This window comes from Megascapheus bottae, chromosome 17 (genome assembly GCF_031878675.1).
Source record: "Megascapheus bottae isolate mThoBot1 chromosome 17, mThoBot2.hap1, whole genome shotgun sequence".
NCBI classification, from domain to species: Eukaryota; Metazoa; Chordata; class Mammalia; order Rodentia; family Geomyidae; genus Megascapheus; species Megascapheus bottae.
In genome coordinates this window covers 12,731,358-12,758,764 of record NC_143525.1, presented here as the reverse complement: position 1 = coordinate 12,758,764, position 27,407 = coordinate 12,731,358, and the positions used below count along the sequence as shown (strand labels likewise).

Here is a 27,407-nt window from a genome sequence, read left to right as displayed (position 1 = left end):
GCCTGGCGACCTGGGACCCCGGCCCCGCGGCCCTGACCCGGGTCCGTCCCGACCCCCGTTCCCTTTCGGGGAAGCCCCGCCCCGTGCGCAGTGACGTGGGACGCCGCCGCCGGCCGGCGCTGGGGGGGGTCGGTGTGGGGGAGAATGGCCGCTGCCGCCGTCACCCGCGGGACCCCGGGAGGTAAGAACCAGCCGCCGCCCGCCGCTCCGCCCCCGCGCCAGGGGGCGCCGCTCGCCGCGCCCCGACGGGAGCGCTGCGCCGGGGACCACCGTCCCGCCCCCGCCCGGCTCGCGTCCTCCTCCCCCGCGCCAGGGGGCGCCGCTCGCGGGCCCCGCGCGGACCTTCGCGCGCGGGGGACCCGGCACCCGGCGCCGGCCCTCAGCCTCGCCTGCCGCGCGCAGGCTCGCGCGGACTCTGCCCCGTGGCTTCTCCAGAAACTCCCCAGGCACAGAGTGGACCCTCCCACCCCGGAGGTCCCGCCGGGGTCCCTGGCCTTGCCGTGGGGTCCGCCCGGAGCCGGGCGTCGGAGCCCCGCGTCGCCGGGCCCTCAGCCCAGGTCCCGCTCCTGCTCCGCACCTTGGCAGGCTGCCTAGCCCGGACTGCGCACCTGCGCCCTGGGGCGGAGTTCTCACCCCAACCCGGGCTTCCCTGCACACGGCCGCCCGAGCTGGGACCGGCCTCTTCCTCCTCTGCATCCCCGAACACCTGGTGCCGCCGGCGCGCAGAGCCTCCTCCAGCTCCCATCTGTTCCCCCAGAAGGGCGGGGGCTCGGGCTGGAGACAGAGTCGTGGATGGGGTAGGGTAGGCCTGAGGCCAGGGGAGGCAGAGGCGCTTGGGAAGAGGGGTGCTGGAGGTGGAGTGGGCTGTGGTTTCCGTGACAGAGGGCAGGCTGTCCTTAGGGTGGGAAACTGGATTGTGTGGATCTAGCCCAAATGCTACCAGACCTTGACCAACCTGGAGGAGAGAGGCGCAGGTGAGGTCACTTATCAGGTCTGCCCTTCCCCTTGGAAAAATCAAACAGAAGGAACTCAGGGTGTGTCTTAGGCTTAGCTTGCCACCCAGACTTCGATCTCCTGCCCTTCCCTCCCCTCCCCCCGCAGCGGCCAGGCAGGCTTGCCAAACCATCCTACAAGGACCTGATGTCCCCATTTCCAGCCCCCGGGTCCTGATACATTATAGTCCTAGACTAGCTGTTGGCCTTCTGAGGTTGCAGCCCTATGAGTCTTCTCCCTTCCCTCCATTGCCCCATTTCTTTCTGACCACTCCATTCCATCCTTTCACCCTACTCATGTTGGTTTCTGTCATGATAGCTGGTAAAGTTCGCCCATCTCCATTCTTCAGCTCTACTGTCACATTGTCCAGCCCTTCTTGTCCTTGCCTCATCTTTCCCAGATACCAAGATCCAGCAATGTTCCTTTTTCCTACCTCATACTTGTCATACTGTATTATTATGGGGGCTTCTGCCATGACTTTATTCTCTTCTCTCCCAGCACAGACTCCCCCTCCCCCCGGCCCCTCAGGCCGGGGGTGACCTTGCCCCCTGGAGTCCTCACCATGAATATCAAGGACACCACCGAGGTTGCTGGTGAGTTCACAAGCCAAGCTCCCAGTTTGGGTACAGATTCATTGCTCTCCACACCGAATGGATGACCCTCTGATTCTTGGCTCCCTGCCCTCTTCCTGGTTGTAGTTTTTCCTAGAGCCTTGGATTGCCTTCAGCCCTTCCCCACTGCCCTCCCTTCCCCAATAGCAATGGCAGAGGGGCCACTAAGTTCTGCCTTCCCGTTCCCTGTAGAGAACAGCCACCACCTGAAGATCTTCCTCCCGAAGAAGCTGCTGGAATGTCTTCCTCGATGCCCACTGCTGCCTCCAGAACGGCTCCGGTGGAATACAAATGAGGTTTTCTTAGGGAGATGAGGGGTTTGGGCCCAGCAAGGCCTAGTCGGGGAGTGGAGGATGAGAAGGGTGTTTTTGTGTCTGTGGGCATGACTCAGCACAGAGCACTGCTCTAGGCTCTTTGGGGGGAATTATAGAGGTACAAAGGCAAGGATCTTGTAGACGCTTCCTACTTTCTAACACATCCACCCAGGTAAAAACAACAGCTACTGCTTTCTGGCTAGATATTTCTTACATCCTGGATCCCATGCTAAGCATTTGGCCTGTTACTTTGCCTTATTACCTATGTTAGTAATGGTGAAACTGATTTGCCTCTTGTAGTTAATCTCACTGCAAAGCCTGTTAGGTTTGTGTTTGCTTGACTGGGGTGTGTACAGTGGTGGTGATACCAGGGCTTGGCACTCAGGGCTTCCTTTGCTGTCAGTTTTTCCACTCCTGGGTGGTGTTGTGCCACTTGAGCCACACCTCCAATCCAACATCTTTGTTGCATAATTGGAGGTGGAATCGCATTGTCTTGTCCTGTCTGGGCTGAAAAATGATGCTCAGATCTCAGCCTCGAGAGTAACTAGGATTACAGCCAAAAGCCACCAGCACCTGGTGTTATTTTATGTTGGTTTGGTTTCTTAAGATGGGGTGTCAGTGTTTAGCCCAGGCAGACACTGAACTCAAGATCCTCCTGTCTCAGCCTTCAAATACTGAGATTAGAGATGGCCCCATGAGCACCATGCCTGGTTCTCAGCCCCTGTTTTTCACCATCAGGCTATACTGGCTCCTTCTGGAGGTCATAGTCCTTTTGTTCCATACCTGTATTCTGTACAATTAGTGCTTCGTATGTAGTTGGTGGTTGATAACTATTGATTTGATATAAATTAGTAAAAGGGAGTGTGTACGCATGTGATTATAAGGGCTGTAGAGCTATCAGATTCATGCTGGAAGCAAGCCTTCAGAGAACATCTAGGAATCTCATAGGAAACTGGAAACGTGGGTACTTGACATTTCAGGCTTATGTAGCACTAACAGGAAGGGAAGACTGTTCAGGGCATGCGCAGGGAGGGGTTAGCAGGCCTATCTGGCAGGAATGTGGGTGATACGTAGATAAATAGTGGCAATAGTGTACTCCCTCGCTGGGAGAACTTTGGGACACGGGCATCTTGGCAGTGTCAAACAATTGGTGTCAAACAGTTTCTTCTCAGAGAAGGACACAAATGTGAAACCTAAGAAGAGCAAAATAATGTGTAATATGAAAAATGGATGATGAAAGGCAGGTGTGGTAGCTCACGCCTGTAATCCTAGCTACTCAGGAGGCTGAGATCTGAGGATTGCGGTTCAAAGTCAGTCCTGGCACTAAAGAACGAGAGGACTCTTATTTCCAATTAATCACTAGAAAATGTGAAGTGATACTATGGCTCAAGGGGTAGGGTGGTAGCCTTGAGCTGAAGAGCTCAGGGACAGGGCCAGAGTTCAAGGGCCATGACCCTCCCCCCCAAAAAAAAAAAACAGATGCTGAATCTGAGTGCCAGTGGCTCATACCTGTAATACTAGGTACTCTGGAATCTGAGATCTGAAAAACATGGTTCAAAGCCAGCCCTGGCAGGATATGTCTGTGAGACTCTCATCTCTAATAAACTACTCAGAAAGAGCAGGAAATGGTGCTGTGGCTTAAGGGGTAGGGCAGTAGCCTTGAGCTGAAGAGCTCAGAGACAGTGCCCAAGCCCAGAGTTCAAGTCCCACGATCAACAGAAAGGGAAAGAAAAAAAAGAAAGATAGATAGGTAGGTAGGTAGGTCTGGTACTGTGCCCAGGCCTTGAGTTCAAGCCTCAGAACCAGCCAAAAAAAGAATGATAAAGTTCAGAGTCTGTTTCTTACATTATACACTTCCGTTTCAAGAGAAAGATTAGCTTTTTGGCTGAGATGAAAGCTAGGATTCTGAAGAGGGCAGTGGGACTAGGTATGATGGCACATGTCTATAATCCCGGCACTTAGGCTAAGACAGAACCAAGAGTTCAAGGAAAGTCTTAACAACATAACAAGATCTTGGTCCTCAAGTCCTGATATCTGGAAATGCCCTCTATGAGCTGCCACAACCATTCACCATGAAGCCTTGAGGCAGTGATCTCGAGACTAGGTTGAGCCCTCCATGAAATGCACTCATCTGAGTGCCTCCTCTCCTACAGGAGATTGCATCCTACCTGATCACCTTTGAGAAGCATGATGAGTGGCTATCCTGTGCCCCAAAGACACGGTGAGAAAGTTCTCCAAGGTGAAGAAGGAGCAGGGGCTCCTGGCTTCTGTTCATAGAATCAAGGCTGGGCTTTCACTTCTCAGGCCTCAGAATGGATCCATCATCCTCTACAACCGCAAGAAGGTAAAATACCGAAAGGATGGCTACCTGTGGAAGAAGCGGAAGGATGGCAAGACCACCCGAGAGGACCATATGAAGCTCAAGGTCCAGGGCATGGAGGTAAGAGCATCAGGCATCCAGTCAGCTGGTCTCACTGCCCTTCTTAAGGGCACTATCTGCCTCTCCCCCTGTCAGTCATCTTTCCCTCTCACTCACTTTGGATTAGCTGAATGATCACTTAGCTCAATCTCCCATTTTCTTCTATGACCCACCTCTCTGAACGATAGGACATTGAAGCTAGTCCCCTCCGGATTTCCCTCCGGGATCTAAGCAGTGATGTTCTGAGTCAATCACTGCTCCTTCTCTCAGGTGTATTCTTGCTCTTCCCTTAGATTTCCCTTAGGCAGTCCCATGTTTCAAATCTGGCCTTTGCTGTGAGGTACCAATCCCATTGCTCCCTTCCCTCTGTCCCTCATCTGTGACTCTGGGCTGCTGGAACTTGAGAAGGATGGGAGGAGGAGGTAGGAGAGGGTTGGAGAAGAACTGGTGGAAAGATTGGGATTCCTGCAAAGGGACTGAACAGAGGAAGAGTTGGGGAGCAGACTAGCCCTCCCCCCACCCCAGCCTGTCTCCTGGCAGTGTCTCTATGGCTGCTACGTTCACTCTTCCATCGTCCCCACATTCCATCGGCGCTGCTACTGGCTGCTCCAGGTAAGGATTAAATACTCAGGGAGCCAGACTATTCTGGTCCTTTGAGGAATATGGGGTCTGAAAGGACAAAGAGGAGTTCTGAGAATGAAGGAGGGATGTTGGGGGAGGGAGGTAGGTAGGGAGGAGGTGATGAGAACCACAATTTGGGGAATGCCCAGAAAGAAAGGATTGGGAAGCTGAGCCCCTGGACCCCAAGACCCATAATTTTTCTGTGTGTGCCTTGTACTCTCAGAACCCTGACATCGTCCTTGTACACTACCTGAACGTCCCAGCCCTGGAAGACTGTGGAAAGGGCTGCAGCCCCATCTTTTGTTCCATCAGCAGCGACCGACGAGAATGGCTGAAGTGGTCCCGGGAGGAGCTGTTGGGACAGCTGAAGCCCATGTGTAAGGAGCAGGGCAAAGATAGAACTCCAAGGGAGAATGAGACTAGGGATTCCCAAAGGCATTGCTTCTGTATCCAGAGGCCTGTGGGTGACTGCTTCCCTGCAGGGGGCTAGGGTTCCTGTGCAGTCCCAGGTGTGGACAGTAGAAAAGGGAATGAAGACATCTTTTCTTGAGGCCACTAGCCTATGGTCAGCAAGTCAGGGGATTGGATGACCCTGTCTCAGGTACTTTGCCGGGGTGGGGGTGTCCTTCAGCACTTCTCCTAACTCTCCCGTAGTTCATGGCATCAAGTGGAGCTGCGGGAACGGGACAGAGGAGTTCTCTGTGGAACAGCTAGTGCAGCAGATCTTGGACACCCATCCGACCAAGCCTGCACCCAGAACCCACGCCTGCCTCTGCAGTGGGGGCCTTGGTAGGTGTTCCCCCCTGCCCACCACACATGAGCCCTCTTCCCACCTAGCCTACTCACTGTCCTTTATGTCTCCATGGCATTTCTATGCTGATTTGCAAGTTATTTGCATGTTCAGGAAGAAGGGCCAAGTAAACAGAGACTTTCCCATCAGGGTGACAATAACCTCAGCTTCTTGTTCTCCTTGGCTTAGGCAGCCATCCCCTTCTGCCTGCTGCCTTGAGCCATTCCTACCCCTAACTCCACCATCGACTCAGTGATGCCCAGCCTTTGCTTTGTTCTTTTTTTTTTTTTGCCAGTCCTGGGCTTGAGCTCAGGGCCTGAGCACTGTCCTTGGACTTTCTCAAGGCTAGAGCTCTACTACTGAGCTTCAGCACCACTTCCAGCTTTTTTTTTTTTTTTTTTTGCCAGTCCTGGGCTAGAGCTCAGGGCCTGAGCACTGTTCTTGGACTTTCTCAAGGCTAGAGCTCTACCACTTGAGCCTCAGCACCACTTCTGGCTTTTTTCTATGTATGTGGTACTAAGGAATCGAACCCGGGTCTTCATGCATGCTAGGCAAGCACTTTAACCACTAGGCCAAACTCCCGGCCCTTCCAGCTTTTTTCTATGGATGTGGTACCGAGGAATCAAACCTGGGTCTTCGTGCATGCTAGGCAAGCACTCTACCACTAGGCCAAACTCCCAGCCCCTTTGCTTTGTTTCTAATTAGTGCCACCTTGGTTCTGATTTTGTCCTTCATCTATGCCTTTACTGTCCGCTCTCAGCTACTCCCCCAAGCCTAGAGTCTTCCCCTGCATTTGCTCCAGTCCCATTTGTTTTGAGGAGGGGGATGAGAAGAGAGGAAATTCATTCCTGACTCCTCCAAGTGGTCACAATCAGTATTACACCTTCAATCTATAGGAAAGCCCCGGGAAATACTTTTTTGTTTGTCTGTTTTTGTGTGCCAGTCCTGGGCTTGAGCTCAGGACCTGAGCACTGTCCTTGGACTTTCTCAAGGCTAGAGCTCTACCACTTGAGTTTTAGCCTCACTTCCGGCTTTTTTCTATGTATGTGGTATGCAGGAATCGAACCCGGGTTTCTGTGCATGCACTCTATACCACTAGGCCAAACTCCGGCCCCCCAGAAAATACTTTTTAAGGGCATCCAGGAAGGGAAGGATGGAGAAGGAAGTATCTTATCCCTTCTCTCCTCCCCACCTGTCTTCACTCCAGGTTCTGGAAGTCTTACCCACAAATGCAGCAGCACGAAACATCGTATCATCTCTCCCAAAGTGGAGCCCCGAGCTTTAACCCTGACCTCTCTAGCCCAATCCCAGCCGCCTGAACCTCCTCCACTGATAGCTCCACTTCCCCCAGAGCTCCCCAAGGCACACACCTCCCCATCTTCATCTTCTTCCTCTTCCTCCTCCTCCTCAGGCTTTGCAGAGCCTCTAGAAATCAGACCAAGCCCCCCTACCTCTCGGGGTTCAAGAGGAGGCACGGCCATCCTCCTTCTGACAGGACTGGAGCGGCGTGCTGGGGGCTTGACGCCTACCAGGCACTTGACTTCCCAAGCTGAGCATAGGCCTTCCATGAGCTTGGCTGTGGTTGTAGGTTCTGAACCCACTGCTCCACCAGCTCCTCCCAGCCCTGCCTTTGACCCTGATCGTTTTCTCAACAGCCCTCAAAGGGGCCAGACATATGGAGGGGGCCATGGGGTGAACCCAGATTTCCCTGAGGCAGAAGCTGCTCATACCCCCTGTCCTGCCCTAGAGCCTGCTGCTGCCCTGGAGCCCCAGGCGGCCACTCGAGGTGTCTCTCCACAGGCAGGAGCAGGTGGGAAAAGAGGAAACTGTTTCTTCATCCAAGATGATGATGGTGGGGAGGATCTCAAAAGCCAGGGAGTCGCCCCACCTGTCCCTTCCCCTCCTCCCTCCTCCCCCTCCTCCCCTGCTCCTCTGGAGCCATCAGGCAGGGGAGCCAGAGGGGAGGCCTTGTTTGGAGGACCTGGTGGAGCCAGTGAGCTGGAGCCCTTCAGTCTTTCATCATTCCCAGACCTTATGGGAGAACTCATCAGTGAAGAAGCTTCAAGCATCCCTTCCTCCACACCCCAGCTCTCGCCTGCTCTTAGCACCATCACTGACTTCTCTCCAGAGTGGTCCTACCCAGAGGTGAGTCTAGACTTTTCTTCTCCTTCCCTCTTTTCTAGTTCCATAGGATAAACCTTACTCGTACCTTGTGGTTTGTGACCTAGTTTCCCTTTTGTTTTTATGTCTTTTTTTGCTTGCTTGTTTTCTGGTGCTGGGAGGTCAAACCTAGAGCCCTTGGATATGCTAGGCAAATGCTTTATTGCTGTGCCACACTTCTGGCCTCTTCACAGCCTCTTAGGTCTCAAGTTCCACCTTTATCTGGACAGTAGCTGCTCTTCTATTTTCATGGTCCTTACGCACTGACCCCTTGCTTCCTGCCTCTCTTTCCATGTGTTAGCATGGCTTCAAGTCCCCCAGGGATCTCATTCCTTTGGTGACTGTTGAGGGGGAGGGAAATGAGGCTGTTCGGCCTGGAAAATAAAATGTACTGTGGGGAATATGACTTCAGACTCTCAGCAGCTGAAAGCCTGTGGTCAGCAGTGAAGAAGTTCTGCTTTCTGCTGCCTGAGAGGGAAGGGCAGAACTAGAGTGGGGTGAAATAGCCCAAGAGAACTTCCTTCTAATGACAGTTATCTGGTACCTCTGGGGAGATCCCAAGTTCCCCATTTCTGGTAGAATATTTTGGTAGAAAATTCTGGTAGAAATAGTTTATCCAACTTGGCAGAAAGCTTGGGAGGAGGGATAGATTGGCAACCTAATGGTCCTGTCCATCCCTGGGCCCCCATACTCTAGCACAGGGCCTGCCATGTTAGTACTCTCCAGGGATCTGTATAAACGTGTGAGTGGACGTCCCACTCCAGTCACATGGCTCTCTGGCTTCTGTCTGCAGGGTGGGGTCAAGGTGCTCATCACAGGCCCTTGGACGGAGGCAGCAGAGCATTACTCCTGTGTCTTTGATCACATCGCAGTGCCAGCCTCACTTGTCCAGCCTGGTGTCTTACGCTGCTACTGTCCTGGTATGGGAATTGGGCATGGTAGGGGAAGGGACTGACATATGGATAGTTAGGACAGGTCAGGATCTCTGGGCTTCCAGGAAGCACAAATAGATTGTTTGAAGAACACAAGACTTCTGCCAGCCCTGAAGTCAGGTACCAAGCTTCCCGGCAGGCAGAAGAGCCTGGCCTTAGGTGTCAGAAAATCTGAGATCTGGTCCAAGAAATCTTCAGGCCAGCTACCAGTGTTTTTAGATAATTCTATCCCTTTCTTGTGTGGTTGGTCTCCCATCCTGTAAAATCAGGCATTTGACATAAAAAATCTATAGTGTCCAATGTCCGTCAAATTTCTGGCATAGCACCAGGTTCTCCTATTCTAGTGTAGAGAGAATGAAAAAGCATAGGTACTGTCCTCCTCTAATCAGTCCTGAGACCAAAGGAAGTTATTTTTAATTTCCTGAACTTAAAAGGTTGTAAAATTTCCATCTAAGTGTCCAGTACTTTTCAATCAGAGATATCCCTTCCATTCTTCTCCCCAACATTAACTTTCAGTGTTGGGATCCAGTATAGTAACCATTAGTCACATGTGCCTCTTTTAAATTTAAATTTGATTTCCTCAGGTATACTGAGGAGATACCCACAACACAGGTTTAGTGCAGTAATTTGGGTAGGGAATATTTTCGTCACTACAGAGTTCTGGAAAGCACTAGTCTAGACTGACCTTCCTGCTCTTTTGCTACCACCCTTAGCGCTGACCCTGTATTTACCAGTCAGCCTGGTGGAACGGCAGGGACCATGGGACTGTCAAGTTGACAGCTTTGCTATCTATGAGTGAATTCTTTCCCGATCTCCACAGGTCCATTCAACTGTGTACGGAAGGAAAGGGAATGAGTCTAGAGAAACTGCTTGGAAAAAGTAGAAAAGTAGGTCAAAGCCTGGTGGTTTCATCCAATAGACCTTTAGATAGCTCTTTCTGGGCATCACTAGGGAATGGCCAGAGCCCTTTTCCTCCCTGTCAGTAACAGGGTCATGACTCTGACTCTGGTCTAATAGGTAAAGGGGTTTAGCCATCATCAAACTGTTCATAAGAACAGGTAATTCCTCATCATCAGCTTCCAAACATTATTGCTGAATAACAAGCATACTCGAGAGTCTAGAATCTAAGAGTTCTTTGGTCAATAGTAGACATGAAGTTCTTGAACAAGCAGACTCTCCCCTGGGTTAGTACCAAGTCCACTTACTGAAGCCAGGGGCCTCTTGGGCATATGGGAGTGGGAACAGGAAATGGAACGATCATGGCTCTGATGCACATGGCCAAAAGAGGAGCCAGGTAGAGTCCTTCATGCTGATCCTGCTCTCTCCAGCCCATGAAGTGGGGCTGGTATCTCTGCAGGTGGCAGGGCGAGAAGGGCCCCTCTCTGCTTCTGTGCTCTTTGAGTATCGAGCCCGCCGATTCCTGTCTCTGCCAAGTACACAGCTTGACTGGTTGTCACTGGACGGTGAGTACAGAACCCTCTGACCTTGTCAGGCCTCATACCCTCTGAGAAGAACATGCTCCTAGATCCTTCAAGGAGTTGAGAGCAAGGGAGAGAGGGAGACTTTATCATCCTGTTTTCATTGATCTTTTCAGTTTTTTCTTTTCTTTTGATTTTGGACCTGGGGCTTGAACTCAAGGCCTGCGTGATGTCCCTGGGCTTTTTTGCTCAAGACCAGCACTCTATCACTTGAGTCAGACTCACAAAGTTATCTACTTGGTCTGGCTCTGAATTTCCATTCTCAGATCCGGCCTCCTGAGTTACTAAGATTATAAGTGTGAGTCACTGGCCCACATGTAGGAAATGGAGTTTATTACATATTTTGATTATTTGTTTGTTTGTTGAAATAGTGACTCACTAACCCAGGCTGGCCTCAAACTCCTGCTTCTTATGCCTCAGGCTCCCAAGTACTGGTACTACAGCCTGCTCTTCCATGCTCAGCAAATGAACAAAAGGTTTTTATACTACTGTTTAGTGATATTCACTGTTAATATCATGGTGTTCTTTTTTATATGAATACACAGAGGCAACACAGATGCACTCTTTTTTTTGTCTGTTCTGGGGCTTGAACTCAGGGCCTGAGCACTATCCTTGGGCTTTCTCAAGGCTAGTGCTCTACCACTTGAGCTGCGGCACCACTTCCAGCTTTTTCTATGTAAGTGGTACTGAGGAATTAAACCCAGGGCTTAGTGCATGCTAGGCAAAGCACTCTACCACTAGGCCATGCTCCCGGCTCCACATATGCATTTTTATCTACGTGTGTGTGTGTGTGTGTGTGTGTGAGTGAGTGTGAATTTAAGTCTAATATTGTTGTGTTCTGTGTTTTGGTCCGTTAGGGAGTTGAACCCTGATCTCTTCAGCTCAAGGCTAGTGCTTTACCACTTTGAGCCACACTGTCACTTCCTGTTTTCTGGTGGTTAATTGGAGTGTCTCACAGATTTTTGTGCCCAGCCTGGCTTTGAACTGCAATCCTCAGATCTCAGCCTCTTGATTATCTAGGATTATAAGCACACGCTACTAGTGCCCAGCAAGACCCTGATCTTTCATGCCTCACTCCCCCCACTCCTCCTCCTACAATCCTGGGGCTTGAATTCAGGGCCTGGGCACTGTCCTTGAGCACTTTTGCTAAAGGCTAGCGCTCTGCCACTTGAGCCTCAGCCCCACCTCCGACTTTTTGTGTGTATGTAGTACCAAGGAATCGAACCCAGGGCTAAGCACTCTACCACTAGGCCATAATATGAGCCCCTGCCTCACTTTTGTATCTGCTCATCTCACAAAGCCTGTGTATGTGTGTTGGGTGCTGGTGTATGATTCAAGTCTGCCTACTGTGAGACCTTGTCAGGTTTCTTGGTGCTGTTCTATTACTATTCATTGCCTTATTTCTCTTATGGGTCTTTTCTTTCCCTTTTCCTCCCATTTCTTCTTGAACCCAGCGGCTTAGCTTATGTTCTTTCTAGCTCTTTGTCTCATCTCCCCTTGCCCTCATCTTGATTTTTTCCCCCTTGCTCTCTTATTTCAGTCCTACCTGCATTTCTGCTGATGATTATCTTTTTGTGGGTCATGGGGGTTGAACTCAGCCTAGGCACTGTCCCTGAGCTCTTCAGCTCAAAGCTACCACCCTACCTTTGAGCCAAGCCCCATTTCCTGTTTTCTGGAGGTTAGATGGAGGGAGGTAAGAGTCTTTACTCCTTTTGTGCCCGGGCTGGCTTTGAACCTTGATCCTCAGAGCTCAGCCTCCTGAGTAGCTAGGTTTACAGGCATGAGCCACCTTGCCAGCTCTGCTGATGATTCTTTATTCCTCTCCCCTGCTGTCACCTGTCACCTCTCTGCCTTCACCCCCCTATTATTCTGGCATCTCAGGACATGCCAGTTGTCATTCATCTTGTTTCTCTGTTTATTTTCCCTAGGCCCTAATCCCTTCCCCACTTTGTCCTTGTTTGATCTCAGAAAGGGTCAGATAGTAGCTTGGGGTGTGCGTGTGTGTATTTGTGTAGAGGGCTGGGGGAGGAGGAGGAGGAATGGCCTTGGCTACCCGACTTTCCACCTTCCCTCCCCCACCATCCTCTTTGTGGACAGCTGCGGGGGGCCGGGAGGAGGGGTGGTGCTTTTCAAATCACTCCCTGAGCCCTTTTGCACAGTAGTTCACCCAAGAGGAGGGACCCTGAGCCTTTCAGCCCCAACATGGGGGACGAAGGTAGGGTCTGGGGCAAGACCTTAGGGAACATTTCTGCCTAGAAAGAGTCAGGGTTTGTCCTGTGTGATTTCGGGTAGCCGAGGGCTGGATGGTTGTCGGGGAATTCCTGTTACTTCTGTCTTAAAGGAGACTGCTTGGCTTCTGAATCCTGAGTCTAAGCTACAGGTAGGGTTAAGAGCTCTGGTTTAAGAACTGAGTCCTGGTGGTAAGGCTTTATTTGTTACAAAGTTAACAGGAAAAAGGTGGGAAAGAACAGATTTTGATTCCGTGTCTTCACACCCCCCTCTCCCCAGAGCTTGCATAGGTCCAATTGTAGTATAGCGTCCATCACCCAGACACTGTCCATTTAGCCTCCCATCTCCATTCCCTGCAGACAATCAGTTCCGGATGTCCATCCTGGAGCGGCTGGAGCAGATGGAGAAGCGTATGGCAGAGATTGCAGCAGCTGGGCAGGCCCCTTGCCAGGGTCCTGAGGCTCCTCTAATTCAGGTAGTCCATGAGAAGGGCAGTGGTCTATGGTGGGGAACGGGGCGATATCATCTAAAGAAAATGACTCTAGTGTATGACTGTTAGCCTATCCCCAGCCGCCTCAGCCAGTCATCTTCCCTGTCCCTGACATCACCCTGCTCCCACCCCCACCCTGTGGAAGAGAGGCTATTCTGGGCACCCTCTTGGCATGACATGTTTCAGACTATTTCTGGTCTGAAGAAGAGTGGAGGTGAAGGAGAGGATGGGGGAAGGGCCAGAAGAGTTGGGGCCAAGAGTTTTATGGGTCCTATGTCTCTGAATAAATAGAAATAGGGAGCTGGGTACTGGTGACTCATGTGGGTAAGCCTAGCTCCTATGGAGGCTGAGATTGGAGGATCATGGTTCAAAGTCAGGAAAGTCAGTGAGATTTATTTCCAATTAACCACCAAAAAACCAGAAGTAGAGCTGTGGCTCAAAGTACTAGATCACTGCCTTTGAGCACAAAAGCTCAAGCACAGGGCCCAGGCCCTGAGTTCAAGCCCCAGGACTACTAACACCAACAACAAATAGAGTTAAGGGGGGAAAGAACAGAGAAGACCTGCTTCTGATGGGGACACGGCACCATCTGAACTGATGTGGAGACACAACATGGGCAAAGCTGTACAAGGTCTGGCAGCCACAGCAGCTGGAGCAAGTGGGATAGAGCCCACACAGGAACTTCAACTAGAGTGAGCCCAGGGAACCCACAGCAGAATGGGATGAAGTGGCAGAATCAGAAGTCAAGAGAACAATCTCAGGAAGCCCATGTCTCTGAACATGAGTGTGTGTACTGCAGGATGAAGGACAGGGTCCTGGGTTCGAGGCACGGGTGGTGGTGTTGGTAGAGAGCATGATCCCACGATCTACCTGGAGGGGTCCTGAACGCCTGACTCATGGAAGCCCCTTCCGGGGCATGAGCCTTCTGCATCTGGCTGCTGCCCAGGGCTATGCCCGCCTCATCGAGACCCTGAGCCAGTGGCGGTGAGCTGGGGCAACAGGGAGGGTGCTGAATGGCTGTTGGGATATTAATGGCAAGGGTCAAGGACCAAGCCTGGGGTGGGGGGTGGAAGGGAACAAGCATTTGGGGAAATCATAATATCCTGACTTAAGATAGATGGATTCCTTGGTCTCCTTCAATGGACTTGTCTGGCTGCTTCATCCCATTTGGTGCTTCTAAACAGCTGGTTTCCTAGTCCCTTTACTCTTGATGTGTCTAAGCTGCCCCCTTCCCCCCTGACTATGCTCTGATGTCCTTCTTTCAAACCACCTAGGAGCGTGGAGACTGGAAGCTTGGACTTAGAACAAGAGGTTGACCCGCTCAACGTGGATCATTTCTCTTGCACCCCTCTGGTAAGGATATCAGGTCCCTAAATGCCTGCAAGGCGAGGGAAATTATTCTTCACAGGGAAGGTCCTTTGAAGGAGGCAAAGGGTAGGGTGGGCCCAGGGTAAGAGATGTCCACCTAGAAAAGGAAGTCAGGCTTCACCTCCCACTCTTCAGATGTGGGCTTGTGCCTTGGGACACCTGGAAGCTGCTGTGCTCCTCTTCCGTTGGAACCGACAGGCGCTGAGCATTCCTGACTCTCTGGGCCGTCTCCCTCTGTCTGTGGCTCATTCCCGGGGGCACGTGCGCCTTGCCCGCTGCCTTGAGGAATTGCAGAGACAGGAGGCTTCTGTTGAGCCCCAGCTTGCCCTATCACCACCCTCCTCCAGCCCAGACACTGGTGAGAGCTGCTTCAGATGTTTTTCGAGAGGGATATGGCCTGTCACAGCCAGGGCAAAACCAAAGGGCAGGAGGGAGAGTGGGATTGGAGGTAGGACTGGGATGATAACAGGAGCAAGAACATCCAGGGAGACTGGGGTGGATGAGGGCAGAAGACTTGAGGATAACCTGTGGTTACTGCTACCTCACCCTCTTCCCTTGCCTCACAGGTCTCAGCAGTGTTTCCTCACCTTCAGAGCTATCAGATGGCACTTTCTCCATCACATCTGCCTACTCTAGTGCCCAAGATGGGAGTCCTCCCGCTGCTTCTCTGCCAGCCTCTGAAATTACTATGGAGGACATGGTCTCGGGGCCACTTTCCTCTGGAGCACCAGAAACCCCGCTACTTATGGATTATGAGGCCACCAACTCCAAAGGGTCTTCACCTTCCCCTCCTGCCTTCCTGCCAGCCCCAGATGATGGGGCTGCTCCAGTGGATGCCGACAGCCCAGCAGCTGTGGATGTGATCCCGGTAATGCTTCTGTTGGTAGAATCATGAGGGCCAGTCCTTAGGTTAAGTTGGGTTAGGCAGATACTCTATGAGCAGAATCAGAGTGTGGCTTGAGCTTGAGAAGAAGGCCCATTTACCAATTGGGGACAAGTAAGGGATCTCCTCTTAACTTCTCTAAGACTTGGTGATATAGCAGTCATGAGGCAGCAGAGGTTAAGAATTCTGAGGAATGCATTCACTTAGAGCTGGATTGGAGGAGTCACCTGTTGATCCACACAGGGAAAAAGTTATTGAGGAACCAGGGGAATAGAGAGCCAGGATATAAGAACCAGGGTTGACAAGATGAAGATCTGAGGTACAGAGGCTTGCATGTGGTAAAAGCTAAGGAAATCTTACAGAATGAATAGCCAAGTGCTAGTCATATCTGCTTTAAAGGCCAGTAAGTAATTCAAAAGCAATCTGAATTTAAAATAAAATATAAACTCAAAGAGAACCTGAAGAAGGCTGCATGGAATGTGGCCAGCAGGAAGTACTACAGGCCTCAGGGCTAGAACAAAGGCCAGAGCCATTTGCCAGGATGTCATGTGGTCAGCAGGCCTTGGGCTAGTTCTTGGAGAGCTGAAGGCAGTGGATTGACAGGCAGTGAAAAGCTTGTGGGGAGGAGGTGTGGGTTGGCTGTCATGGGACAGGCAGGCCTAGGGCGCAGTCATGGCAGTAAGCCTATTTACTCAACTCTTGAATTCCTGTATGGGCCTTTTTTCTTTTCGGCAATACTGGGGTTTGAACTCAAGGCCTTGTGCTTATCAGGCAAGCATAAAAGGGGTTTACCAGCCCTTTTTGCTTTAGTTATTTTTCAAACAGGATCTTGAGTATCCTATTTTCTACTATAGAGCTGGAATGATAGGCTCACACTCCCGTGTCCAGTTTTTTGGTGTGTGTTTTCCTTCTGTTTTGCAGTACTGGGGTACTCAGGGCTTTACACAGCATCATTTCTGTTTTCTGGTGATTAATTGAAGAGTCTCACAGACTTTTTAGTGCCTGGGCTGCCTTTGAACTGAGATCTCAGCCTCTTGAGTAGGATTACATGCATGAGCCACCACGTCCAGCTCTAGTGAACTTTTCTATTCCAGATGGCTTTGTACTTTGATTCTATAGATCTCAGTTTCCTGAGTAATCAGCTTCTTGACATAATCCCCCTAGGATTACAGGTGTAATTACTGGCTCACATTCAGCTTTCTATTGGTTGAGATGAGTTTCAGGAACTTTTTAGTTTTTGTGGGTTGTGGGGCTTGAACTCTGGGTCTTGCCACTATCCCTGAGCTCTTTAGCTCAATGCTATTGCCCTACCCCTGGAGCCATAGCACCACTTCCAGTTTTCTAGTGGTTAATTGGAGATAAGAGTCTCTGGGACTTTAGTGCCCAGGCTGGCTTTGAACCACAGCCCTCAGATCTCAGCCTCTTGAGTAGCTAGGATTATAGTTGTAGCCACTGTGCCTGGCTTTCAGGAACGTTTTGTCTCAGCTAGCCTTGAACCAGTATCTTCTCAATCTCCCAAGTAGCTAGGATTCTAAGCTTGAACCAAGTTGCCCAGCTAGTAGGTCTTTGTGTGTGTGTGTGTGGTTTATGGAGCTTGAACTCTGGACCTGAGCACTGTTACTGAGCTCTTCAAGCTCAAGGCTATCACTCTACCCCTGGGCCTGGGCATTGTCCCTGAGCTCTAAGCTCAAGGCTACCTACCCCTAGAGCCACAGCCCTACTTCCTGTTTTCTAGTGATTAATTGGAGATAAGATTCTCACATTCTTTAGTGCCTGAGCTGGCTTTGAACTGCGATCCTCAGATCTTAGCCTCCTGAGTAGCTAGGATTTCAAGCGTGAGCCACCATGCCTGTCTGGCTAGTAGGTCCTTTTTTTTTTTTCCTCCCTTGTGGGTCATGGGGCTTGAACTAAGCCTGGACGCTGTCCCTGAGCTCTTCAGCTCAAGGCTACTGCCCTGTCCTTGAGCCAAGCCCCACTTCCTGTTTTCTAGAGGTTAACTGGAGATAAGAGTCTCAGGTCCTTTTGTGCCCAGGCTGGCTTTGAACTGCAATCCTCAGATCTCAGCCTCCTGAGTAGCTAGGATTACAGGTGTGAGCCAAGACTCCTGGCTTGGTAGGTCCTTCTTATCCTGTGTTCTCTGCAACATCTTAGTACAAAGGGCTGTATCACCTAGAAGGAGCCAGCCAGCAAGAATGAATGAACCTGGAACTGTAGCCACAAAAAGAGCTAGAAGGTGATCTCTGAGGCCTATGTGTGGTGAAGACCCCCTCAGGCCAGGAGCATTTGGTAGTCAGGTCCCTGCAGCTCACACAGCTGTCCTCTCCATCCAGGTGGACATGATCTCACTGGCCAAGCAGATCATTGAAGCTACACCGGAGCGGATTAAACGAGAAGACTTCCTGGGGCTTCCTGAGGCTGGAGCCTCAATGCGGGAGCGGACAGGCGCTGTGGGCCTCAGTGAGACCATGTCCTGGCTGGCCAGCTACCTGGAGAATGTGGACCATTTCCCTAGCTCAGCCCCTCCCAGGTGACCAGTTTGGGATCAAGCCTCGAGGTGCATCTTCAAAGAAAGAAGGGAGGGAGGAAGGGGGCTCACCTGTTGCCACCACTTCATTCTGGCTGAGGTCCCCAGGGTTCTGAGAAGGAACTTGGCCTGACTGGTAAACTGTGAAGCCACTCTCCAGACAGTTAATGAAGGTTGTCTTTCACAGTTACCTCTGTGGGACAAGAGGGACAAAAGATGCCCCATGACTTCCCATCTCTGTTTTCCACAGTGAACTGCCCTTTGAGCGAGGCCGCCTGACTATGCCTTCAGCACCTTCCTGGGCAGAGTTCCTCTCAGCATCCACTAGTGGCAAGATGGAAAGTGACTTTGCCCTGCTGACACTCTCAGATCACGAACAGCGAGAACTGTATGAGGCAGCCCGAGTCATCCAGACAGCTTTCCGAAAGTACAAGGTTAGGTGGCCAGGGATCTCGGGGAGATGGGGCTCCCAGGGCGTCTAAGAGAAGAGCAGAGCCCAGATAGGCCTCAGATGGATTCAGTGGACAGCCAGTCAGATTCCATGTCTGTCAGGTGTGCAATAAAATGTTGAGACCTCCTCTTCCCTCAGGGGCGGAGGCTGAAGGAGCAGCAAGAGGTAGCAGCAGCAGTGATCCAGCGATGTTACCGGAAGTATAAGCAGGTAAGATCCTTCTCTTAGGAGCATGCGGCCAACACACACACATCCACTCCAATCTAGAGAACCCAGGTGTTCTGAGCCCTAACCTCCCTTCTCTCTCCACAAGCTGACCTGGATTGCGCTTAAGGTATTAGCCTTGAGGTCTGGGTGTGAGGTGTGATACTGCTTATCTGGAAGTGTATGAGTTAGACATCTGTATTAACTTGGGGATGACCTTCAAGGGTTAGGGGCTGTCTCTCCATTTCAGCCCCTGTCCCTTTGCCACTTCCCTGCAGTTTGCACTCTATAAGAAGATGACCCAAGCAGCCATACTGATCCAGAGCAAATTCCGAAGTTACTATGAACAGAAGCGATTTCAGCAGAGTAGGCGAGCTGCCGTGCTCATCCAGCAGCACTACCGCTCCTACCGCCGCAGACCCGGGCCTCATAGGCCTTCAGGCCCGCTGCCAGCCCGTAACAAGTGAGGCCCAGCCCTCTGCTTTCCGTGCCCTCACCCTGCCGGGTTTCCGAGGGGCCGAGCGCAGGGAAGGGCCTAAGGGGTTCTAGGACACATCCTCATCTCCTCTCTCTGCCACCAGAGGCTCCTTTCTCACCAAGAAGCAGGACCAGGCAGCCAGGAAGATCATGAGATTCCTGAGGCGCTGCCGACACCGGTAGGTCACTCGTCCCTTCCCCGACGCCCACCTCCGCCCACCCACCGGCCTCCCTAACTCTTCCCTCCTCTCTCCGCAGGATGAGGGAGCTGAAACAGAATCGGGAGCTGGAAGGGCTTCCCCAGCCAGGGCTGGCCACCTGACCTCGTCCCCGGGGGTGGTGGGAAGGGGCACCTCTGGCCGGCTTAACCAGGAGAGGGCTCTTTGAGGGGCGGGGGGAGCCCCGTCGGCAGCTTTTTCCCCTAGTTTCGTTGGAGCCCGTCGCCCCCGCCCCTGCGCGGCCCTCGCCCCTCCTCCTGGCCGCGCCTCCTCCTTCGGTCCCTGGCTCCCCAGAGCCACTGCCCGCAAACCTGCATCTTCAGCCGTGACTCGCGCAGCCCTGCCTGCCCCGCCACCGCGCCCTCCCTCCCGGCCTGCCTGCCCCACCCGGCCCTTCCCGACTTGCCTTATTTATTTGTTCGACGCGTCACTGAATGTATCCGCCTCGGCCCCCGCTGCCCGCGCCGGGCGCGCCGCGGACCCCCCTCCCAGCTGCGGGGCCGACCCGCCCCACCCCTACGCCGCACGTCTGCGACCGCGGGCTCCCTTCTTGGACTGGTCTTCCCCCGTCACCCCGACTCTGGCCACCCCCCTCCTGGTGGGCCAAAGAGCCGGGGGGGGGGGTGCGCTGAGGAAGGCGCGCCTGTACATACTGTAACATACAGAGTATAGTGAAGAATCTATTTAAGACGCCGCGGGAGGGTTCCCCCGCGTGGCGGGGGCCCTGGCCGACTCCACGAGCACTTTCTACATGTGCATGGGCTTGGTTTATACGAATTGCCATTAAACGTTGCAGCACCAGCCAGCCTCCGGCTCCTGTCTGCTGGGGGGCGGGCCCCGGGTCACCGCCTGCGCAGGGCGGCGGGAGGTTTTCCGCCTCCGACGTGTTTCCGGCCTTAAAGGCAACTGGCCCTCCCCTTTAAGACGCACCGCCCCTTCTCAGTCACTTCCAAGATGGCGGACCTACTGGGCTCCATCCTGAGCTCCATGGAGAAGCCACCCAGCCTCGGGGACCAGGAGACTCGGCGCAAGGCCCGAGGTGAGGACCCCAAATCCACGGCCACCTTTCTTCGCTCGGTTCTTGGGACCGCAGTTGCACCCCCTTTGGACGATGCCGCCTCCAGAACCCTGAAAGACTCCTCACAGGCCCCTACGGAGACCCTCCGCGTCCCTAATCGAGCTGCCGGCCCGCCTGCCCGCAGTCCTTAGCGGGCAGTGATTGGCTGCCTGAAGCCCGACTCCGGCCTCCTGCCTCTTCTCTCGCAGCGCGGCCTTCCGTAGTCCTTGTTTGCCATTAGCCGTCGGGCCCGTCCATCTCCGCTTGCCCGGCCTTCCCATTGGAGAGCGGTGTGCTCAGGCCCCACCCACCCCGCCCGCTCGGGTCCCAACCACGCCCACCCACGATCCTTTCACCCGAGGTCGCTATTGGCTCTCTCAACTTAAAGCTCCGCTTCCGAGTGTCGGGCCTTCCCCCCGCACCGCGCCCGGGTACCGCGGTGTAGCCGCGGAGTCCTCCGAGCCTTTGTGTCCCTTCTGAATTCAGCCCAGTCCCTGTGCCTTCCTCTAACAATACTTTTCTCCAATGCTAACCTTCCATTTCCAAGCTGCGTCATCCGATCGCGGTGTTTATTGGAGGGTTGGGAGTGCCCCGCCGGTCTGATTGGCTGTGGTCTCCCGGCCTGTGCTTTTTGAGTATCTCGGGCGGGCTGGAGAGCCGCAGCCGGAATCCGATGCGGCCCGGCCGGGACGTGGAGGTTTCCTCTGGCACGTGAAGGAGCCTAGCGGAATGCCTGCCGTGAAGAGGACCCAGATCCCAGTCCTGCAGCCCTGACTGCGGACAAACCCGGCTACCCGGCACTGGCTCTTCATCGAGTCAGGGCAGACAGGACGCCTTCAAGGTGTTCAACGGTTGTTGGATTATCTAAATAACTTCCTGTTGCTTACTGAACGCAGGCTAGGGGAAGGGGCGCCCCCCCCCCCCCAGGAGACTATTGTCCTGAGTCTGAGATCCTCAGTGATGAAGTTTGATAGAAGCAAGGGTTCCCAAATGTATTGCAGTGAGTGAGGTCTGAAGAAGAGATAATTCCGTAAATGATAAACGGGAGCAAAGAGAAATGAGTGTGAAAGCTCTGTGGAAGGAGGGAGCAGTAGTAGTAACCCAGAAGTTGACATTAACTTGGGGTACAAATGACTGACTTGGGGGGAGAATAACTAGAAGCATTTCCCTCACGTGTGTGCATGCGGTCTTGCAGGGTTAGTAAGTGGCAGCTTCAGACCCAGGTATAAAACCACCTTATGGTGGTATAAACCACCTTATGCCATCGTCTTGTGCCACTCACTAGACACAGAAGACTGGGAAACTAACTCGAAAATCATCAGTGGCCAAGATGGGAGGGGCTGATAGTGAGGTCAGAGGAATGAGAGAGTCTAGGCTGCTAGGCCCTGCGGACCTAGAAGATATGACGGGATATGAGCTAGGGTCCCTGGACTTCAGAAGCTCATAGCCAGGTAGGGGAGAAAACAGAAAGTTTATTTAAAAAAAAAAAAAAAAAAGGTCTTGGCAGCTAGAGGAAAAGTAATTGACACATAGTGGATGTCGGTATTTACAAAAAAACAAAAACCTGGGCTGGGAGCATGGCCTAATGGTAGCATGCTCGCCTAATATGCACCAAGCACTGGGTTCGATTCTTGGAACCACATACTCAGAAAAAGAAGTGATGCAGTGGCTCAAGTGGCAGAGTACTAGCCTTGAGCAAAATGTGCCCAAGCCCTGAGTTCAAACCCCAGGATGGGGAGAAAAAAAAACAAAAAAAAAATCCTTACTTTTTCCAGAGTAATCTGATGTCAAGGAGGCAGGATCTGAGAAAGGGGAAGGGGAGAGTTTAATAAAGATTCCAGGGGCCTGGAGTTTGGCTTAGGGGGAGAGTGCTTACCTGGCATGCATGAAGACTTGGGTTCAATTCCTTGGTACTACATATGTAGAAAAAGCTGGAAGTGGTGCTGTGGCTTTATAAAGTGGTAGGGGTCTATCCTTGAGAAAGTCCAAGGACAGTGCTCAGGCCCTGAGATCAAGCCCCAGGCTGACAAAATAAAAGATTCTAAAGTGGAGAAGTTATTTCCAGCTAAGCATGGACACCTGTACCCCCACAAGTAGAAGGGTTTCAGATGAGCCATTTCTTTCTGCATCATTCTAGCCATAGAAGTAGGAAGTGAAGGATATTACAAAATAACAGGAAACTAAATAGTTTCTCCTTTCCCTGAAGACAATGAGATGATGTAGCTAATGATACTCAGGCCAGGGGCAGAGTCTCCTTACCTTGCCAGGTGCTGAGGCAGTTCTTTATCTGTTATGAGGATTAAGTAAATATTCATTGGTTTCCCAGTGGGATGGGATTGCTAAATAGGGTTCTGCATAGTTAGGATCTTTGTCACTCTCATCCAACTAAGCTCATGAAGGGTAAAGCGGTTTAATCATCTTGGTACTTCAGGGCCTACCACAGTACCAAGCATGTAATAAATATCAGGAAATGCTTCTTGAATAAACAGTAATTCTACCTTCACAGCCTGACCCCTCCCAGCAGACAGCAGGCTTCCTGTGAAGCCTACAAACTTTTCTTCTCCCATGCTTCTAGTCCCCATTTCTCTTTGTGTGTGTGTGTGTGTGTGTGTCTCGGTTGTGGGGCTTGAACTCTGGGCCTGAGTGTTGTCCCTGAGCTCTTCAGCTCAAGGCTACTGCCCTGCCCCTTGAACCACATCTCCACTTCTGGTTTTCTGGTAATTAATTGGAGACAAGAGTCTCGTGGACTTTTTAGTGCCCAGGCTGGCTTTGAACCATGATCCTCAGATCTCAGCCTCCTGAGTAGCTAGGATTACAGGTATGAGTCACTGCGCCCAGCTTAATGCTGCCCATTTCTCATCCCCAGAGCAGGCTGCCCGCCTGAAGAAACTGCAAGAACAAGACAAACAACAGAAAGTGGAATTTCGTAAAAGGGTAAGAACAACGGGAGAGATCAAAGGCAGCTTCTAGCAGGACTTCCAATAAGTTACGAGTGGGAAGGCTGAAGACTTAGTTGTATTGAAAAATGTCTTAAGAGCTGGGTGCCAGTGGCTCACATCTGTAATCCTAGCTACTTAGGAGACTGAGATCTGAGGATCATGAGCAAGCTGGTTCGCAGCTAACTAGGGCAGGAAAGTTAGTGGTTACCTCCTGTTAACTACCAAAATGCCAGACGTAGAACTCAAGTGGTAGCACACCAGTCTTGAGTGAAAAAGCTGAAGTATTCAGTCTTTGCATTCAAGCCCCCCAATAAAGAAGAACAAAAACTTGAATGTCTCAAGAGAGATACAACCTAAGAGCCAGTGGCATGGAAGGTGTGTGGAGGCATAGACAGGCTATTAGTTCAGTTGGGGAGGGAATCGTTATACAGAACCATCATCTCACATCTTCTTTCCTTTCTTTGTCCCAAGATGGAGAAAGAGGTGTCAGATTTCATCCAAGACAGCGGGCAGATCAAGAAAAAGTTTCAGCCTATGAACAAGATAGAGAGGAGCATACTGTGAGTGTCTCTGGCAAGGGGAGGCAAGAAGGGCACTGGGCCCCTTCATAGCCCGGTACATTTGTTCTCTTCTGCCTTCCTTACCAGGCATGATGTGGTGGAAGTGGCGGGCCTGACATCCTTCTCCTTTGGGGAAGACGATGACTGTCGCTATGTCATGATCTTCAAAAAGGTGAAAGGCCTGTGTTCCTCACTTTCGTCTCTCCTTTTCAGTCCGTCCTCCACCATGGGAGATGGTTAAGATGAAACACTTAGCCAGGCACTGGTGGCTCCCATCTGTGACCTAAGTTACTCAGGAAGCTGAGATCTGAGGATTGAAGTTCAAAGCTAGCTTGGGGAGGAAAGTCCCTGAGACCCTTATCTTCAGTTCACCACCAAAACACTAGAAGTGGAGCAGTGGGCTCAGAGTGGTAGAGTGCCAACCTTGAATGTGAAAGCTGGACACTGGTAGCTCATGTCATAATCTAGTTTCTCAGGAGGCTGAGATTTGAGGATCACAGTTCAAAGCCAGCCCAGGCAAGAAAGTCTGGGACTCTGACCTACAATTAACACCACAAAGCAGTAGCTCAACTGGTAAAGCACTAGCCTTCAGCAAAAAAAGCTGATGGTACCAGGCAGTGGTGGCTCACACCTGCTATACTAGCTACTCAGGAGGCTGAGATTTGAGGATCACAACTGAAAGCCAGCTGGAGCAGGGGAGTCCATGAGACACTTAGCTCCAAATAACTACAAAAAAAAAAAAAAAGGAAGTGAAATGTGGCTCAAAATGGTAGAGTGCTGTCCTTGAGCAGAAAAGCTCACGGATAGCATCTATGCCTCTATACCCTAAGTTTGAATCCCATGACTGACAGAGAGAGAGAGACAGACAGACAGACAGAGACAGAGAAAGGAAGAAGGAGAAAGAGAGAGAGAGAGAGAGAGAGAGAGAAGCTTGGGGCTGGGGCCGCAAGTTTGACCTAGTGGTAGAGTGCCTGCCTAGCATGCACGAAGATCCAGGTTCGATTCCTTGGTACCACATACATAGAAAAAAAAGCGGGGAGTGGTGTTGTGGTTAAAGTGGTTGGACTCTAGTCTTGAAGAAACCCAAAGACAGTGCTTAGGCCCTGAGTTCAAGCCCGGGGAATAATTTAAAAAAAAATTTTTTTTAAACGAAAGTCACAGACAACCCTAAATTCAAGCCCCAAGACCAGTACACATGCACGCACATACAAGCTAAGAGAGAATGCCCAAGCTGTAAGTTCAAGTTCCAGCAACAGCACACACAAAGGAAGATTAAACATTATTTCAATGGGTCCCTCACTCCCTTCTTCCCCAGGAGTTTGCACCCTCAGATGAAGAGCTGGACTCCTACCGTCATGGGGAGGAATGGGACCCCCAGAAGGCAGAGGAGAAGCGGAAGCTGAAGGTGACCTTTACCCAGCAGTCCCTGGTGCCCCTACCATGGGATCAGGATCAGGCCTCTGGGTACCAATACTCTACCTCTGTGATCCTAGGAGCTGGTCCAGCAGCAAGAGGAAGAGGCAGCCCAGCAGGGACCTGTGGAAGTGAACCCAGCCAGTGACTACAAAGACAAGTACAGCCATCTTATTGGCAAGGGAGCAGCCAAGGATGCAGCCCACATGCTACAGGCCAACAAGACCTATGGCTGTGGTGAGCCATGGCAGGGTCTGGGGGTGGGGCATGCCTGGGGAAGAGAACATAGATAGCATGGGGGAGGGGAGCTGAGGTCCTGCCCTCCCTGCCCTCTGTCCCCAGTGCCAGTGGCCAACAAGAGGGACACACGCTCCATTGAAGAGGCTATGAATGAGATCCGAGCCAAGAAACGTCTGCGGCAGAGTGGGGAAGACTTGCCAGCTTCCTCCTAGACAGCTCACCCAGCTCCCTTTGGCCTCTGGGGCAGGACAGGGGATGGGAAAGGACAAGGCTGCTGCTATTAGGACCCATCCTGGAGCCCTGCCTCTGATTGCCTCCTACCAGCCAGCAGCACTCAGGCTGGGAGACGCAGGGGTTTGATTTATTTCGCTCTGTATGTGGTTATGTGCGTGTGTGTTTTGTGTGGCAGCGAGTGTGAATGTGCAGGTGGGTATTTAATCTGTATTATTCTGTTCTCCTTGGAACACTTTCCCATGGGGCTGGGATTACTTTACATTCAATAAACACTGTTTGACTCAATGTACTGGTTTGTGAATAGAAAAGTGGGTTTTAGTGCCACTGGCAGAGAAGAGAATAATTTTAGGTTGAACAGAATAAAATTGCTGTTTGTATAGGCTAAAGATGGCAGGTCATTGGACTTTTGAGCTGTATTCTTTTCTTGAACATGTTGTACTGGAGGTCCATGAACTCTGAATGAAACCAGTGTTTTGTGTGACATGCAGGCGCTCTACCACTGAGCTACATCCCCTAAGTGGTCTCACCTAATAGCGCAGGCCGATCTCAAACTCATGATTCTTCTGCTTCTGTCTCTTTTTTTTTTTTTTTTTTTCCCCGCCAGTCCTGGGCTTGAGCTCAGGGCCTGAGCACTGTCCTTGGACTTTCTCAAGGCTAGAGCTCTACCACTTGAGCCTCAGCACCACTTCCGGCTTTTTTCTATGTATGTGGTGCCGAGGAGTTGAACCCGGGTCTTCGTGCATGCTAGGCAAGCACTCTACCATTAGGCCAAACTCCTGGCCCTGCTTCTGTCTCTTAAATGCTGAGATTACAGGCATGCCATGCCTAGTTAAGAAGTATTACTTTTAGCCAGGCACAGGTGGCACATGCCTGTAATCCTAGCTACTCAGGACTGAGATCTTAGGATTGAGGTTCAAAGCCAGCCCAGGTACTAAAGTCCATGAGACTTTTATCTCCAACTAACCCCCAGAAAATCAGAAGTATCGCTGTGGCTCAAATGATAGAGTGCTAGCCTTGAGCTGAAGAGCTCAGGGATAGCGTCCAGGCTCAGTGTTCAAGCTCCACCACCAACCTAAGGCTTGAACTCTGGGCCTGGGAGTGGTCCCTGAGCTTCTTTGGGTTAAGGCTGGTGCTCTACCACTTGAGCTACAACACCACTTCTGGCTTTTTCTTGAGTAGTTTATTGGAGATAAGTCTCGAGAACTTTCTTGCTAGGGCTGGCTTTGAACCCCAATCCTAGAATCTCAGCCTGTTGAGTAGTTAGGATTACCTATGTGAGCCATCAGCATGCAGCAGATTTTGTATGGAAGTTCAAACACAGGGACTTGCACTTGCAAAAATAGAAGCCATGCTTCTAGCCCCCTTTTGCCTTGGGGTTTTTGGTATAAGTTTTTCCATTTCTGGGACTTGAATTCTGGGCGTGGGCACTGTCCCTGAGCTTTTTTACTCAATGCTAGCACTCTACCACTTGAGCTACAACTCCACTCTGGCATTTTGTGGTTAATTGGAGATGATTCTCATGGACTTTCTTGACTTGGCTGCCTTCAAACTATGATCTTCAGATATCAGCTTCCTGATTAGGTGTGAGCCATTGCCTTGGCCATTCTCAAATATATAATAATATATAATAATATGTGTATATATATATATATATATTTTTTTTTTTGGTGGGTCATGGGACTTGAACTCTGGGCCTGGACACTGTCCCTGAGCTCTTCAGCTCAAGGCTACTGCCCTACCCCTTGAGCCACAGCCCCACTTCTGGTTTTCTGGTGACAGGAGTCTCCAAGACTTTAGTGCTG

The 27,407-nt window shown here is 51.5% G+C and overlaps 2 protein-coding genes and 1 long non-coding RNA gene across 10 annotated transcripts; 2 read left to right on the top strand and 1 right to left on the bottom strand.

The window, feature by feature from the left end:
- The first annotated feature begins 122 nt into the window (after nt 1-122).
- Camta2 (calmodulin binding transcription activator 2) lies at nt 123-19,963 on the top strand. 8 transcript variants are annotated; one of them, XM_090349818.1, is made up of 24 exons: nt 123-181; nt 1,492-1,586; nt 1,797-1,900; nt 4,072-4,139; nt 4,223-4,358; nt 4,863-4,949; nt 5,182-5,335; nt 5,613-5,747; nt 6,956-7,558; nt 7,778-7,893; nt 8,702-8,828; nt 10,169-10,303; nt 12,907-13,022; nt 13,837-14,021; nt 14,312-14,390; nt 14,541-14,763; nt 14,972-15,273; nt 17,619-17,815; nt 18,063-18,246; nt 18,402-18,473; nt 18,577-18,597; nt 18,746-18,930; nt 19,049-19,123; nt 19,203-19,963. In XM_090349818.1, the coding sequence occupies exons 2-24, from the start codon at nt 1,556-1,558 to the stop codon at nt 19,264-19,266; spliced, it is 3,399 nt and encodes a 1,132-aa protein (XP_090205944.1). In that variant the 5' UTR covers nt 123-181; nt 1,492-1,555; the 3' UTR covers nt 19,267-19,963. The 8 variants fall into 8 exon arrangements, with proteins under 8 accessions (XP_090205944.1, XP_090205937.1, XP_090205940.1 ...); XM_090349811.1 differs by having other exon boundaries at nt 4,878-4,949; nt 6,956-7,893; XM_090349814.1 differs by having other exon boundaries at nt 6,956-7,893; nt 14,604-14,763.
- Nucleotides 12,734-18,066, bottom strand: LOC150051101 (uncharacterized). Its single transcript, XR_016538281.1, has 2 exons — nt 17,885-18,066; nt 12,734-13,046 (listed from the first exon to the last, which is right to left on the bottom strand). It is a non-coding gene; the product is annotated as an uncharacterized LOC150051101 (long non-coding RNA).
- A 129-nt stretch (nt 19,964-20,092) lies between the features above and the next one.
- Nucleotides 20,093-25,670, top strand: Spag7 (sperm associated antigen 7). Its single transcript, XM_090349819.1, has 7 exons — nt 20,093-20,201; nt 23,086-23,153; nt 23,630-23,718; nt 23,806-23,890; nt 25,034-25,123; nt 25,212-25,368; nt 25,474-25,670. The coding sequence occupies exons 1-7, from the start codon at nt 20,117-20,119 to the stop codon at nt 25,581-25,583; spliced, it is 684 nt and encodes a 227-aa protein (XP_090205945.1). The 5' UTR covers nt 20,093-20,116; the 3' UTR covers nt 25,584-25,670.
- Nucleotides 25,671-27,407: the final 1,737 nt, after the last annotated feature.